General features: G+C 37.1%; 1 protein-coding gene across 13 annotated transcripts in view; it reads right to left on the bottom strand.

The window, feature by feature from the left end:
* CCDC7 (coiled-coil domain containing 7) overlaps positions 1-16,835 on the bottom strand; it is a 391,847-nt gene that overhangs the window by 312,143 nt on the left and 62,869 nt on the right. For all 13 annotated transcript variants that reach the window (XR_012030726.1, XR_012030727.1, XR_012030728.1 and 10 more), the window contains exons 10-12: positions 5,072-5,147; positions 2,296-2,326; positions 1,568-1,654 (exon numbers count right to left, since the gene is read on the bottom strand). Coding sequence is in view for 8 of the 13 variants with exons in the window: in XM_072825155.1 (XP_072681256.1) it covers positions 1,568-1,654; positions 2,296-2,326; positions 5,072-5,147 (194 nt within the window). In the remaining 5 variants the exon portion in view is untranslated. The remainder of the gene's footprint in view (positions 1-1,567; positions 1,655-2,295; positions 2,327-5,071; positions 5,148-16,835) is intronic.

Here is a 16,835-nt window from a genome sequence, read left to right as displayed (position 1 = left end):
AGCTAATATCATCCTTAATGGGGAAAAAAATCAGAGCTTTCTTTCTACAGTCAGGAACAAGACAAGGACGTCTACTCTCACCACTGTTATTTAACATAATATGGGAAATCCTAGCTACAGCAATCAGACAACAAAAAGAAATAAAAGGTATCCAAATCAACAAGGAAGAAGTCAAACTTTCACTATTGGCAGATGACATGATACTCTTATATAGAAAACCTGAAAGACTCCACCAAAAAGTTGCTAGAACTGATACACAAATTTGGTAAAGTTGTAACATACAAGATCAATATACAGAAATCTGTTGCATTTCTATATGTCAGTAATGAAGCAGCAAAAAGAGAAGTTAAGGAATCGATCCCATTTACAATTGCACCAAAAACCATGAGATACCTAGGAATAAACCTAACCAAAGAGGTAAAAGATCTGCACTTTTGGGACACCTGGGTGGCTCAGTGGTTGGGCGTCTGCCTTTGGCTCGGGACATGATCTTGGAGTTCTGGGATCAGGCCCTACAGTGGGCTCCCCACAGGGACCCTGCTTCTCCCTCTGCCGGTGTCTCTGCCAGTCTCTCTGTGCCTGTCATGAATAAATGAATAAAATCTTTAAAAAAAAAAAAGATCTGCACTCTGAAAACTATAGAACACTTATGAAAGATATTGAATATGATTGAATATGCCACGAAGAAATGGAAAGATTCCATGCTCATTGATTACAAGAACATTGTTCAAGTGTCTATATTACCCAAAGCATTCTATATATTTAATGCAACACCTATCAAAATACCAACAGCATTTTTCACAGACTTAGAACAATTCTAAATTTGTATGGAACCACAAAAGATCCCAAATAGACAAAGCAACCTTGAAAAAGCAAAGCAAAGCTGGACACATCACAATTCCAGACTTCAAGTTATATTTCAAAGCTGTAGTGATCAAGACAGTATGGTACTGACACAAAATAGAAAACTAGGTCAATGGAACAGAATAGAAAACCCAGAAGGGAACCCACAACTACACATTCAATTAATCATCAACAAAGCAGGGAAGAATATCTACTGTAAAAAAAAGACAGTCTTCTCAACAAACAGTGTTAGGAAACCTGGACAACAACATGAAAAAGAATGAAACTGGACCACTTTCTTACACCATACACAAAAGCAATTTCAAAATCGATTAAAGACATGAAGAGACATGAAACCATCAAAACCCTAGAGGAGAACACAAGCAATAACAGACTATACCAACTTCTTACTAGGTATTTCTCCTGAGGCAAGGCAAACAAAAGCAAAAATAAATTATTGGGACTCTATCTATATTTAATAAATATTTGGCCTTAAAATGTCTCTTGGAATGTTTATATTTTATGTCTGTTTTTCATAGCATCTTTTTTGTTTTAATAGCTAATATAATAACTTAGAAAATAGCATAATTTTATTTTTTAAAGCACAGCTTTTAACTATTAATATCAAAAATGTATTATAAAACATTTAAATGTATCTTTGATTTCTATCTTACAATAATAAGGTAGGTACTCTACCATTTTCAGACACTGAAATTAAACTAACCTCATTCTTCAGCTTTTGTAGTTCATTTTCCAGCACCGACTTCTCCTCTAATAACACTTGAAAATCACTTTCCATTTGTTTATATTTCTAAAAGCAAATATTATAATTTTAGTAATAATAATGAAAAACATACATTTCAACGTAAAGAAATTATTGGGCACTTAATTATTAAAGTAAGAAAGTCTTAATTAACTCGTGAAAATAATGAATCAGTGGTATTAGTCTGCATAATGAACTATAATGGGGCTGAGAGAGAGGCAAATGAACTAGAAGTAACAATGAATGGAAATTTAGAAGACTATGGGGTATTACAGTTCAATATTTCAGAAGTGAATTGTTTCTCAGAAATAACAAGGTCTAGTAAAATCAAAAAAGACTAAACTTTCCAGCTCACATATACACAGACATGTCTTGAATAAACTGACAAAGTATTGAGTCTTTAAGATTGTGCATCCTGGGATCCCTGGGTGGCGCAGCGGTTTGGCGCCTGCCTTTAAGGGCCCAGGGCGCGATCCTGGAGACCCAGGATCGAATCCCACATCGGGCTCCCGGTGCATGGAGCCTGCTTCTCCCTCTGCCTGTGTCTCTGCACCTCTCTCTCTCTCTGTGACTATCATAAATAAATAAAAATAAAAAAAAAAAGATTGTGCATCCTGACAACAATTTCTAGAGTCTACTAATATTATCAAGGGCAAAGTGCAATTTCAAACTGATAATGCTATACTTACAGCCTCTAACAAACCTTGATCACCCACAGCTCTGAAAAACAAACCAAAAATATCTATAATGTATTATCCTTTTACATTCATATTTTTACTTATATAACATATATTTTCTTTGAAACAGTTTAAGATAATACAAAGGAGGTTACAGTACACTTTGACTACCCTTCCAAAAATCCAATTCTCTATCTCAAGATATTATTAGATTGTTGTGTCTTTTCAGAACTTGATGCATTATTAAATACTACATGTACCTATTTGATTCTATCGTTTTTGTTGGTGATTTAGATTACTGTTTTGTTTTCTTTTTCATATAAATGACATCAATGTATATGTTGTCTTAAATTTATTTTCACTTAATACAATGTCTGAGATTTATTTATATTGGTAAACACATATATACTTCATGCCTTTTAAGTACCATTCCTTATTCCATAGCAGGATTTGTCAAACTTTTTTTAATAAAGAGCCAGATAGAAAATATTTTAGACTTTGAAGGCCAGATGATCTGTCACTACCCCAACTCTGCAAAAGCAGAGATGATAGGTACCTAAATGGGTATGGCAAGATTTAATTTATGGGCTGTAGTTTGCTGTACATTGTTCTAAGGCATGGGTAAATGATATATTTTTTTTTGATAAATGAGTTATTATAATCCAAATTTGTAAAGCTTTAAGATATAATTAACATACCATGCAATTCATTCATTTAAAGTATATAACTCAGTGACTTTTAATATATTCACCAAGTTAGGCATCTATGATAATGACTTAGTTTTAGAACATTTTAAATTACCTCAAAAAGAAACCCTGTACCCATCAACAGTCTCCACGCTCTGGGAACAGCGCTGCCTCAATCCTGGCAGGCACTCATCTACCTTCTGTCTCTATAGATTGGCCTATTTTGGATATTTCATTTGAATAAAATTATATAATATGTGGTCTTTTGAAACTGGTTTCTTACACTTAGCATAACGTTTTCAAGGTTCATCCATGTTGTAGCATATATCAGTATCATATTCCTTTTTATTGCCAAATATGATTCCATTGTAGAGATGTACACATTTTATCTATTCATCAGTTTATGGGCATTTAGATCGTTTCCACTTCGAGGCTATTATGAATAATGCTACAGTGAACATCCTCCATGTACAAGTTTTTGCTTGTATATGTTTTCAATCACTTGGTATAAACCTAGGAATAGAATTTCTGGGTAATATTTTGGCTTTGTGTTTAACATTTTGAAGAACCAACAAACTGGTTTTAATACACACACCACTTTAATTCCTATCAGCAATGTATGAGGGTCCCAATTCCTCTACATCCTTGCCAACAATTGTTATTGTCATCTTGTTTTCTCATAGCTATCTTAATGGGAGTGAAGTGATATAACACTGCAGTTGTGATTTGAAATTCCCTAATGACTAATGATGTTGAACTTTCATGTGCCTATTGACCATTGGTATATCTTGCTTCAGAAAATATATATTTAGATTATTTACCCAATTTTAATTTGGGCTATTTATCTTTTTATTATTGAGGTATAAGAGTTGTTTACATATTCTGGATAGAAGTCTTTTATTCCCTCCCTTCCCAAACACATGGAGAACAGAAACTACAACTAGTTAGTTGGAAAGAAGGTAGTAAAAGAGAAAAGTTAGTCATAACCCCCAGAAGGCTCCAGCTGGTATACTGTGTGGGGGAAAGGGAGAGAAGTCCTACGTTAGAATAAAAATCAAAATATTAAAATACTGACTATAATATTTGACAAGGAATTTTAATTTACCAAATAGCACAGTGCTTTTGAATTAAATTTAATTATTATTTGAGAGTGATCAAAAAAAGTTTACACTAGGTTTTATCCAGGAGTAGGCAGAAAATAAGCCCCAATTAGCAAACATAAATGAACACAAAGTGTCCAAATGAAAGTTGATTTGTGATTTCATTCTACAAGACATGCTTTTTCAATATACCAGTTTTGTAACTAATATAACCTTAGCCACCTGAAAGAATTGTGGGTAATCCACAGTGACTATTATAGGTACCTTATATAAGTGAAATCATATAACTTTGTCTTCTTGTGACTGGCTTATTTTACTTAGCATAACATCCTCAAGGTTCACTCATGTTGTACCACATGGCAGAATTTCCTTCCTTTTTAAGACTCAGTAATATTCACTTTTTCTTTTCTTTTTTAAAAGATTTTATTTATTAATTAATGAGAGACACAGAGAGAGAGAGAGAGAGAGAGAGAGAGGCAGAGACACTGGCAGAGGGAGAAGCAGGCTCCCTGCATGGAGCCTGATGTGGGACTCGATCCCGGGACTCCAGAATCAGGCACAAGGCTGAAGGCAGGCACTAAACCACTGAGTGACCCAGGGATCCCCACATTTTCTTTATATGTTATCTGTTTTGGGAAACTTGGGTTACTTCCACCATTTGCTATTTTAAATAATGCTATAGTAAACATGGGTGTATAAATATCTTTTGAGACCCTGGCTTCAATTTTGCAGGGTATACTCAGATATGAAATTCCTAGATCATATGGTAATTGCGTTTTTAATTTTTTTGAGAAACTGACATACTGTTTTCCTTTGTGACTATAAATTTTATATTCTGCATGATTATAATTTTAAATTTCAAAATTACACATATCACAAAAATTGACATAGAACACTAAATTTTTTTAACAGTGGTCATATCTTCTTTATGTTTCCAATTTTTCTAAAATAAATGTGTACTCATTTTCATAATTAAGAAAAGGAGATATTTTAAAAACTTACCTCTCCAACATATTTGACTGTTTTTCAAATATTTTCAACATGACATTCAATCGATTCATCAGTGAATAAGCAGCTTCTATTGTGAAGATAAAAAGGAAAAACTTTAAAGGTATTACAAATGACTGAAGTTATACCTCTTTATTGATGTAACTCACTGCTGTATGTGTGAAAACTAAATGAACATAAAGAGGAGACATTACTCAAAGAACAAATGCTTATGATAAAAAGAGTTACCATTTTATTAAATAGCTATTATGTCACTCCACTACCTTACAATTCTTTTTATTCTGACGGTAACCCAAAAAGATATTGTCACTATTTTCAAATAAATAAATTGAGTCTCAGAGAGCTTATATAATTTGATCAAAATTGACAAAACTGGATTGAGGTCAGTACGTGTAACCTCCGTTTAACATTGCACATAAGGGGACTCTAAGACGCTAAGAGAAAACTGCTTTGGTTGCTGCTGCTAAGTCAACAAAGACTATGGGAAGTCTAACAAGCCTGTCAAGTTTTCCACCTGAATCAAATAATCCAAAAGGTTAACTAAAATGCTATTTAAAAGGAAATCAACATTATGAAAATCCACAGTAATCCAAATTAGAACTATCAGATTCGTAGATCTTGTAATACAAAAAGTACACGAGACGATAGTCCCTTCACTAAGTTTGCTACTAATACACCAAACATGAAATGTACAAAGATAATGTTAAATAACATGGGAGCAGTCCACAATTCCAAAATATGAATTATATTTTGAGAGAGAAAAAAACAGGATAGAAATCAGCTAAACCTCAAAAAAAAGATTAGACTTTTATTTGAAAGACAGGCAAAAATCATAAAACAGGTAAAGTACAAATGTGCAACATATGTCAATAGAATCAAGTAAGTCAAGTATACATGAGCCCATGGGTCATGAGATCAAGCCCCACATCGGGCTCCCTGAGCAGCTGGTAGGGGAGTGTCTTCTTGAGATTCTCTCTCCCTCTGCCTACTCCGCTTGATCGTGTTGTCTCTCTCCAAAATAAAAATCTTTAAGAAAATAAAATAAGTATATAAAGAAACCAAGTAAACTAGAAGCTTGCTTTAGGAGAGTCAGTACTCCTTAAACATTCAGAATATATACTGAAAGAAGTCAGCTTTAGAAAAATAAAATTTTAAATTTTTTTATAAGCAAGAGAGACTAACATACATAAAATATGGGGCACCTGGGTGGCTCAGTCAGTTGTGTCTGCCTTTAGCTCAGGTCATGATCTTGGGATCCTGGGATTAAGCACTGAGTCAGGTTCCCCAGTCAGCAAGGAATATGCTTCTCCCTCATGTAGTGAGAGATGAAGAGGGACACTATATCATACTTAAAGAATCTATCCAAGAAGAGGACTTAACATTCATCAATATATATGCCCCCGAATATGGGAGCTGCCAAATATATCAATTAATATTTGCTGTGGGCTTTTCGTAGATGGCTTTTAAGATGCTGAGGAATGTTCCCTCTATCCCTACACTCTGAAGAGTTTTGATCAGGAATCGATGCTGTATTTGGTCAAAAGCTTTCTCTGCATCTATTGAGAGGATCATATGGTTCTTGTTCTTTCTCTTGCTGATATGATCAATCACACTGATTGCTTTACAAGTCTTGAACGAGCCTTGCATCCTGGGGATAAATCCAATTTGGTCATGGTGAATAATCTTCTTAATGTATTGTTGGATCCTATTGGCTAGTATCTTGTTGAGAATTTTTGCATCTGTGTTCATCAGGGATATTGGTCTATAATTCTCTTTTTTGGTGGGGTCTTTGACTGGTTTTGGAATTAAGGTGATGCTGGCCTCATAGAATGAGTTTGGAAGTATTCCACCCTTTCTTTTAGAACAGCTTTAGTAGAATAGGTATTGTTTCCTCTTTAAACGTTCCATATAATTCCTCTGGGAAGCAATCTGGCCCTGAACTTTTGTGTCTTGGGAGGGTTTTGATGACTGCTTCAATTTCCTCCCTGGCTATTGGCCTGTTCACGTTTTCTATTTCTTCCTGTTCCAGTTTTGGAGGTTGTGGTTTTCCAGAAATGCATCCATTTCTTCTAGATTGCCTAATTTATTGGCATATGGCTGCTCATAAAAAGTTTTTAAAATTGTTTGTATTTCCTTGGTATTGGTTGTGAGCTCTCCTTTTTAATTCATGACTTTATTAATTAGAGTCTTTTCTCTTTTGTTTTTAATAAGGCTGGCTAATGGTTTATCTATCTTATTAATTCTTTCATGGAACCAACTCCTGGTTTTGTTGATGTGTTCCCAAGTTCTTCCAGTCTCTATTTCATTGAGTTCTGCTCAAATCTTTATTAACTCTCTTCTTCTGCTGGGTGTAGATTTTATTTGCTGTTCTTTCTCCAGTTCCTCTGGGTGCAAGGTTAGCTTGCCTTTTTGAGCTTTTCTCCAATTTTTTGAGGGATGCTTGTATTGCGATGTATTTCCCCGATAGGACTGCTTTTGCAGCATCCCAAAGATTTTGAATGGTTGTATCTCCATTCTCATTAGATTGCATAAATCTTTTTAATTCATCTCTAATTTCCTGGTTGACCCTTTCATCTTTTAGCAGAATGGTCCTTAACCTCCCTGTGTTTGTAAAGAGGCGGGGCAAGATGGTGGAAGAGTAGGGTCCCCAAGTCACCTGTCCCCACCAAAGTACCTAGATAACCTTCAAATCATCCTGAAAACCTACGAATTTGGCCTAAGATTTAAATAGAGAACAGGTGGAATGCTACAGTGAGAAGTGTTCACGCTTCTATCAAGGTAGGAAGACAGCGGGGGTGGGGGATAAAAGAAATAAACAAAAGGCATCCAAGAGGGAGGGGCTCCGCGAGGAGCCGGGCTAAGGCTGAGTGTCCCCAGGGCAGGAAAGCCCCGTCCTGGAGAAGCAGGTGTTTTAACAATCTTTCCGGATGGAAAGGTGCTGGCAGGGAGTTGGAGCAGGATCCCAGGAGGGCGGGGATGCCCTCAGGCTCCCAGGGACACTAACAGAGCACCTGTGCCCCTGGGAGAAGGCTCCACACCCCGCCGCCAGCTCCCTAAAGGGCTGCAGCCTGCTGAGGGCTGGACCCGGGAGCAGCTCTGGAGGCTGCTCCGGCAGAGGCTCCGTGTAGAGGGGGCTGTGCGGCCCCGGGGGAGCGGGAATCCAGCGGCGCAGGCCCGGGACCCCAGGGCACCCGGGACAAGCCCAGGATCCAGAGCTCCCCCCGGGACAGGCAGAAGCCAGGAGGGCACAGGACAGCAAGGACACTCCTGCCGCCCAGCGACCCCGAATTGAGCAGATCAGCGGCCCCGCCCCCAGAGCATCCAGGCTCCCGCAGACTGACAGCTCTGTAGTTACTATGGGGGCTGACTCCAGGGCTCCAGAGCTGGCCGCCGCCACTGTGGTTGTTCCTCCTGGGGCCTCACAGGGTAAACAACCCCCACTGAGCCTCACAGTGGCCTCACAGGATAAACAGCTTAAACATCTTTCACTGAGCCCTGCACCAGGCAGGGGGCTGAGCAGCTCCCCCAAGTGCTAACACCTGAAAATCAGCACAGCAGGCCCCTCCCCCAGAAGACCAGCTACACCAACAGGGGAAAAACAAATTATTTACCAAGCAGCACTGGAAAGTTCCAGGGGAAGTCAAGGGATTTACAGTATACAGATCAGAGGATACTCCCCCTTGTTTTTTGTTTTTTGATTTGTTTGCTTCGCCCCCGCCTTTTTTTCTTTTTTCTTCTCTTTTTCTTTCTTTTCTTTTCTTTTTCTTTTCTTCTTTCTCTTCTGTCTTTTGCGCCTTTTCCCAATACAACTTGTTTTTGGCTACACTGCACTGAGCAAAATGACTAGAAGGAAAACTTCACCTCAAAATAAAGAATCAGAACCAGTCCTCTCTCCCACAGTTACAAAGTCTGGATTACAATTAAATGTCAGAAAGCCAATTCAGAAGCACTATAATAAAGCTACTGGTGGCTCTAGAAAAAAAGCATAAAGGATTCAAGAGACTGCATGACTGCAGAATTTAGATCTAATCAGGCAGAAATTAAAAGTCAGTTAAATGAGATGCAATACAAAATAAAGGTTGCAGAACCATTTACCATTTAAATGGTTCTCAAAAGAAAGCAGGGGTAGCCATCCTTACATCAGATAAACTAAAATTTACCTCAAAGACTGTAGTGAGAGATGAAGAGGGACACTATATCATACTTAAAGGATCTATCCAACAAGAGGAATCAACAATCATCAATATATATGCACCGAATATGGGAGCTGCCAAATATATCAATTAATAACCAAAGTTAAGACATACTTAGATAATAATACAATTATACTTGGTGACTTGAATGTAGCACTTTCTACAAATGACAGGTCTTCTAAGCACAACATCTCCAAAGAAACAAGACCTTTAAATGATACACTGGACCAGATGGATTTCACACATATCTACAGAACTTTACCTCCAAACACAACTAAATACACATTCTTCTCAAGTGCACATGGAACTTTCTCCAGAATAGACCACATACTGGGTCACAAATCAGGTTTTAACTGATACCAAAAGATTGGGATCGTCCCCTGCATATTCTCAGACCATAATGCCTTGAAATTAGAACTAAATCACAACAAGAAGTTTAGAAGGATTTCAAGCACGTGGAGGTTAAGGACCATCCTGCTAAAAGATGAAAGGGTCAACCAGGAAATTAAGGAAGATGTAAAAAGATTCACGGAAACTAATGAGAATGAAGATACAACCATTCAAAATCTTTGGGATACAGCAAAAGCGGTCCTGAGGGGGAAATACATTGCGATACAAGCAGCCATCCAAAAACTGGAAAGAACTCAAATACAAAGCTAAACTTACACCTAAAGGAGCTAGAGGAAAAAACAGCAAATAGATCCTACACCCAGAAAAGAAGAGAGTTAATAAAGATTCGAGCAGAACTCAATGAAATAGAGACCAGAAAAACTGTGGAACAGATCAACAAAACCAGGAGAGATGGTTCTTTGAAAGAATTAATAAGATAGATAAACCATTAGCCAGCCTTATTAAAAAGAAGAGAAGGAAGACTCAAATTAATAAAATCATGAATGAGAAAGGAGAGATCACCACCAACACCAAGGAAATACAAACGATTTTAAAAGCATATAATGAACAACTAACTATGCGCCAATAAATTAGGCAATCTAGAAGAAATGGACACATTTCTGGAAAGCCACAAACTACCAAAATTGGAACTGGAAGAAATAGAAAACTTGAATAGGCCAATAACCAGGGAGGAAATTGAAGCAGTCATCAAAAACCTCCCAAGACACAAAAGTCCAGGGCCAGATGGCTTCCCAGGGGACTTCTATCAAACGTTTAAAGAAGAAACCATACCTATTCTACTAAAGCTGTTCTGAAGGATAGAAAGAGATGGAATACTTCCAAACTCGTCCTATGAGGCCAGTATCACCTTAATTCCAAAACCAGACAAAGACTCCACCAAAAAGGAAAATTAAGAACAATATCCCTGATGAACACAGATGCAAAAATTCTCAACAAGATACTATCCAATAGGATCCAACAGTACATTAAGAAGATTATTCACCATGACCAAGTAGGATTTATCCCTGGGATGCAGGATTGGTTCAACACTTGTAAAACAATCAATGTGATTCATCATATCAGCTAGAGAAAAAACAAGAACTATATGATTCTCTCAAGAGATGCAGAGAAAGCATTTGACAAAGCACAGCATCCATTCCTGATCAAAACTCTTCAGAGTGTAGGGATAGAGGGAATATTCCTCAACATTTTAAAAGCCATCTATGAAAAGCCCACAGCAAATATCATTCTCAATGGGGAAGCACTGGGAGCCTTTCCCCTAAGATCAGGAACAAGACAGGGATGTCCACTCTCACCACTGCTATTCAACATAGTCCTGGAAGTCCTAGCCTCAGCAATCAGGCAACAAAATGAAATAAAAGGAATTGAAATTGGCAAAGAAGTCAAACTCTCCCTCTTCGCCGATGACATGATACTCTACATAGAAAACCCAAAAGTCTCCACCCCAAGATTGCTAGAACTCATACAGCAATTTGGCAGTGTGGCAGGATACAAAATCAATGCCCAGAAGTCAGTGGCATTTCTATACACTAACAATGACACAGAGGAAAGAGAAATTTCAATCCCATTACAATTGCACCCAAAAGCATAAGATACCTAGGAATAAACCTAACCAAAGAGGTAAAGGATCTATACCCTAAAAACTACAGAACACTTCTGGAAGAAATTGAGGAAGACACAAAGAGATGGAAAAATATTCCATGCTCATGGATTGGAACAATTAATATTGTGAAAATATTAATGTTATCCAGGGCAATTTACACGTTTAATGCAATCCCTATCAATACAATGGACTTTCTTCAGAGAGTTAGAACAAATTATTTTAAGATTTGTGTGGAATCAGAAAAGACCCTGAATAGCCAGGGGACTGTAAAAAAAAGAAAACCATATCTGGGGGCATCACAATGCCAGATTTCAGGTTGTACTAAAAAGCTGTGGTCATCAAGACAGTGTGGTACTGGCACAAAAGCAGACACATAGATCAATGGAACAGAATAGAGAATCCAGAAGTGGACCCTCAACTTTATGGTCAACTAATATTTGACAAAGGAGTAAAGACTATCCACTGGAAAAAAGACAGCCTCTTCAATAAATGGTGCTGGGAAAATTGGACATCCACATGCAGAAGAATGAAACTAGACCACTTTCTTGCACCATACACAAAGATAAACTCAAAATGGATGAAAAATCTAGATGTGAGACAAGATTCCATCAAAATCCTAGAGGAGAACACAGGCAACACCCTTTTTGAACTTGGCCACAGTAACTTCTTGTAAGATCCATCCACGAAGGCAAAAGAAACAAAAGCAAAAATGAACTATTGGGATTTCATCAAGATAAGAAGCTTTTGCACAGCAAAGGATACAGTCAACAAAACTAAAAGACAACCTACAGAATGGAAGAAGATATTTGCAAATGACGTATCAGATAAAGGGCTAGTTTCCAAGATCTATAAAGAACTTATTAAACTCAACACCAAAGAAACAAACAATCCAATCATGAAATGGGCAAAAGACATGAGCAGAAATCTCACAGAGGAAGACATCAACAGGGCCAACAAGCACATTAGGAAACGCTCTGCATCACTTGCCATCAGGGAAATACAAATCAAAACCACAATGAGATACCACTTCACACCAGTGAGAATGGGGAAAATTAACAAGACAGGAAACCACAAATGTTGGAGAGGATGTGGAGAAAGGGGAACCGTCTTGCACTGTTGGTGGGATTGTGAACTGGTGCAGCCACTCTGGAAAACTGTGTGGAGGTTCCTCAAAGAGTTAAAAATAGATCTGCCCTACGACCCAGCAATTGCACTGCTGGGGATTTACCCCAAAGATTCAGATGCAGTGAAACGCCGGGTCACCTGCACCCCGATGTTTCTAGCAGCAATGTCCACAATAGCCAAACTGTGGAAGGAGCCTCGGTGTCCATCGAAAGATGGATGGATAAAGAAGATGTGGTCTATGTATACAATGGAATATTACTCAGCCATTAGAAATGACAAATACCCACCATTTGCTTCAACGTGGATGGAACTGGAGGGTATTATGTTGAGTGAAATGAGTCAATCAGAGAAGGACAAACATTATATGTTTTCATTCATTTGGGGAATATAAATAATAGTGAAAGGGAATAGAAGGGATGGGAGAAGAAATTGGTAGGAAATATCAGAAAGGGAGACAGAATATGGAAGACTCCTAACTCTGGGAAATGAACTAGGGGTGGTGGAAGGGGAGGAGGGCAGGGGGTGGGGGTGATTGCATGACAGGCACTGGGGGGGCACTTGACGGGATGAGCACTGGGTGTTATTCTGTATGTTGGCAAATTGAACACCAATAAAAAATAAATTATTAAAAAAAAGAGCTTCTGCACAGTTAAGGAAACAATTAACAAAACTAAAAGGCAATCTTTGAAATGGGAGAAGATATTCGCAAATGACATATCTGATAAGGGGTTAGTATCCAAAATAAAAAAAGAAAGAACTTATAAAACTCAACACCCAAAATAAAACAATCCAGCTAACAAGGGGGTAGAAGATGTGAATAGATATTTTTCCAAAGAAGATATTCAGACAGGCAACAGACACATAAAAACAATCAGCATCACTCATCATTGGGGAAATGCAAATCAAAACTACAATGAGAGATCACCTTACACCTGTCAGAACAGCTAAAATGAACACCACAGGAAACAACAGATGTTGGCGAGTATATGGAGAAAGGGAATCCTCTTACACTGTTGGTGGGAATCCAAACTGGTGCAGCCACTCTGGAAAACTGTGTGGAGGTTCCTCAGAAAGTTAAAAATAGGGCAGCCAGGGTGGCTCAGCAGTTTAATGCCGCCTTCAGCCCAGGGCATGATCCTGGAGACCCGGGATCGAATCCCACATCGGGCTCCTTACATGGAGCCTGCTTCTCCCTCTGCCTGTGTCTCTGCCTCTCTCTCTCTGTGTCTCTCATGAATAAATAAATAAAATCTTTAAAAAAAAGAAAGTTAAAAATAGAACTACCCTATGACCCAGCAATTGCATTACTAGGTATTTACCCAAGGAATACAAAAATACTAATTCAAAGTGATACATGCATCCTGATTATCAACTAATAGTGAAATTATGGAAAGGGCCCAAATGTTCATTGACTGATGAATGGAAATGATGTGGTAAATTGATAGATGATGTGTAGGTGGGTAGGTAGGTAGAGATAATAGAGATATATACAATGTAATATTTCTCAGCCATTTGCAATGACATGGATGAAGTTAGTATTATACTAAGTGAAATAAGTCTGACAGAGAAATATATTTCACTTATATGTGGAATTTAAGAAACAAACCAATCACGGGCGAGGGAGAGAGAGAGAGAAAAAAAAAACAAGAAATAGACCCTTAACTATACAGAACAAACTGATGTTTACAGAGGGGAAGTGGATGTGGGAATTAGTTAACTCAAAATGGATCATAGATTTAAATATAAAATGCAAAAATATAAAACTTCTAGAAGACAATATAGGAGAAAGTCTAGGTTTCATTAGGTTTGAAGGTGACTTTTAGATATACCAAAAGCACAACCTAAGAAAGTTAAAAACTGATAATTTCAACTTCATTAAAATTAAGAAGTTCCATTCTACAAAAGACACTAGTAAGAGAATGAAAAGAGAAACTATAGATGAAGAGAAAATCTTTGCAATTATCTGACAAAGGGCTTGTATCCAATATACAAAGAACACTTAAAACTCAACAATAAAAAGCAAATAACACAATTAAAAATGGGTAAAATATCTGAACGAATACCTCACCAAAAAAGGCAAAAACATATTTTAAAAATATTACAAATTAAAACAATGAGATACCACTAAACAACTTTTAAAATGGCTAAAATCCAAAATTCTGACAACACCAAATGTTGACAAAGATAAAGAGCAACAGGAATTCTCATTCTCATTGTTGGTAGAATATGAAATGCAAAAAAATGATCCAAAAAAAAAAAAAAAGAAAGAAAGAAACTCTTTGCAAAAGAGTTTGGCAGTTTCTTGCAAAACTAAACATACATTTAGTATATGATCCAGCAATTGCACTCCTTGTATTTACCCAAATGAGTTGGAAAAACATGTCAACATGAAAAATCTCAATTTGCAGCAGCTTTTCTGTAATTGCAAAACCTTAGAAGTAACCAAGATGTCCTTCAATAGATAAACAAACTATGATACATCTACACAGTGGATTGTTATTTAGTAATAAAAAGAAATGAGTGATAAAACCACAAAAATCATTAAGCAGGGAACTTAAATACATATTATTAAGTAAAAGACTGTAGGAGTCCAAATATATGACATTTTTGGAAAGGCAATACAACAGAGATATTGAAAAGATCAATGATTGCCAAGTACTCAGATGGATGGTCCTACATAGGAGGGCCTATAATAAATTGGTAGAACATGAGATTCAAGACAATGAAACTCTTCTGTTGATACTATAATGGTGGATACATGACATTATACATTTGTCAAAAGCTATAGAACTCTACAGTACAAAGATTGAAAACTATGTAAACTATGGACTTTAGTTAATAATATTGCATCAATATTGGTCCATCAATTTTAACATATGTAGCACATTAATCCAAAATGTTAATAAAACTTTGTGTAGGGAGTAGGAGGCAGAGAATGGGTATATGGGAACTCTGTACTTTCTGCTCAATTTTTGTATAAACCTAAAACTGCTGTAAAAAATTAATTCCATTAATTATGAAATGAAGCAGCATCAAAATTATACAGTAGTATAAAAACAGAGTGTAATACAAAGGTAGCTTTTGTCTTATTGATGAAACTAAGGCATAAAATAGAATTTAGAGAAGGGGAGGAGAAGAGAGTAAAGTTTGTCTGGAGAAGATGAAAAAGGATAATTTTGACAGAAAAAGAGTGTATACAAGTAAAACTGAAAAATAATGAATCAGTAGATGTATACCAAAGGAGCCCAGGGACTGAGGCAGCTGCCATGGAAGAAAATAGTTCATGGATACAGAGAACAGATCAGCAGCTCCCAGAGGTGGGGGTCGAAGTGGGGTGGGCAAAATGGGTGAAGGTGGTCAAAAGGTATAAACTCCCTGTTATAAATAAGTTGTGGAATGTAATGTACAGCATCTATAGTTAATAATGCTGTATTGCATATCTGAAAGTTGCTAAAAGAGTAGATCTTAAAAGTTCTCATCACAAGAAAAAAATTCTTGTAGGTGTGATAGATGTTAACTAGACTTATTGTGATGATCATTTTGCAATATATACAAATATCATACACTTGAAATTAATGTAATGTATGTCAAATATACCTCAATTAAATGAGTGAATGAAGAAAGAGACAAAGTGACAGACAAAAAGAAAGAACATTTTTAAATCATCACTAATATTTCTATTTTATTCTCTTGGGTTTGGTAGGAGGTCATGTTCCATCAGCCTATATGTGGGCATAAAGACCCCTGGTTTTGTCCATGGTGGAGCACCAGGGACTAAAATTATTCTTTCACCATAAGCCAATTAAAATCTGGACAAAAATATGTGAAAAAGCAATATTCAGACATTGTCAAAGAAAAGGTGCAAGGCAGTCATCTCTGACAGAAGGGAAACAAAGGAACAGACAGAGCCCTTTGATAAGCCCATCTTCCTTCCTGAGGTTTCTAGGCCACAGCATAAGGAGGGGGATCTAAACAGAGTCTGCTATTCTCCTGGAGTGCAGAGACAAAGTTTAGAGTTTTGGAAGCCCAAAGCAGCTAGAATTCACAAAGTATACAGTATTAGAGAAGACAGCTACACAGATAGAGAGCTCCACAGATGTGCAGAGGGTTTCCCTTGAAGTAGAAAGAAACTTTCACTATCCACTCTGCAGCTCTAGATTTCTTTCTATCCAACTAGTCATTCAGGATTCTCTTGGATCAAAGGTATCTACAGAACTTGGGTGTGCTGTGGCATCAAGCTGCCCTTGGCTTTAAATATGGCAACATTAGAGTTTAAAGCTGAGGTTGAAAGAAGACAGGATTCCCATCAATCATTTCCAACCAAATCTTATTTTCCACTTCTGAATTGTATTCTTTTTTTTTTTAAGATTTTATTTATTTATTCATGAGAGACACAGAGAGAAAGAGAGAGAGAGAGAGAGAGAAG

Source organism: Canis lupus, chromosome 5 (assembly GCF_048164855.1).
Source record: "Canis lupus baileyi chromosome 5, mCanLup2.hap1, whole genome shotgun sequence".
In the NCBI taxonomy this organism is placed as follows: domain Eukaryota; kingdom Metazoa; phylum Chordata; class Mammalia; order Carnivora; family Canidae; genus Canis; species Canis lupus.
This window is presented reverse-complemented; position numbering and strand designations above follow the sequence as displayed.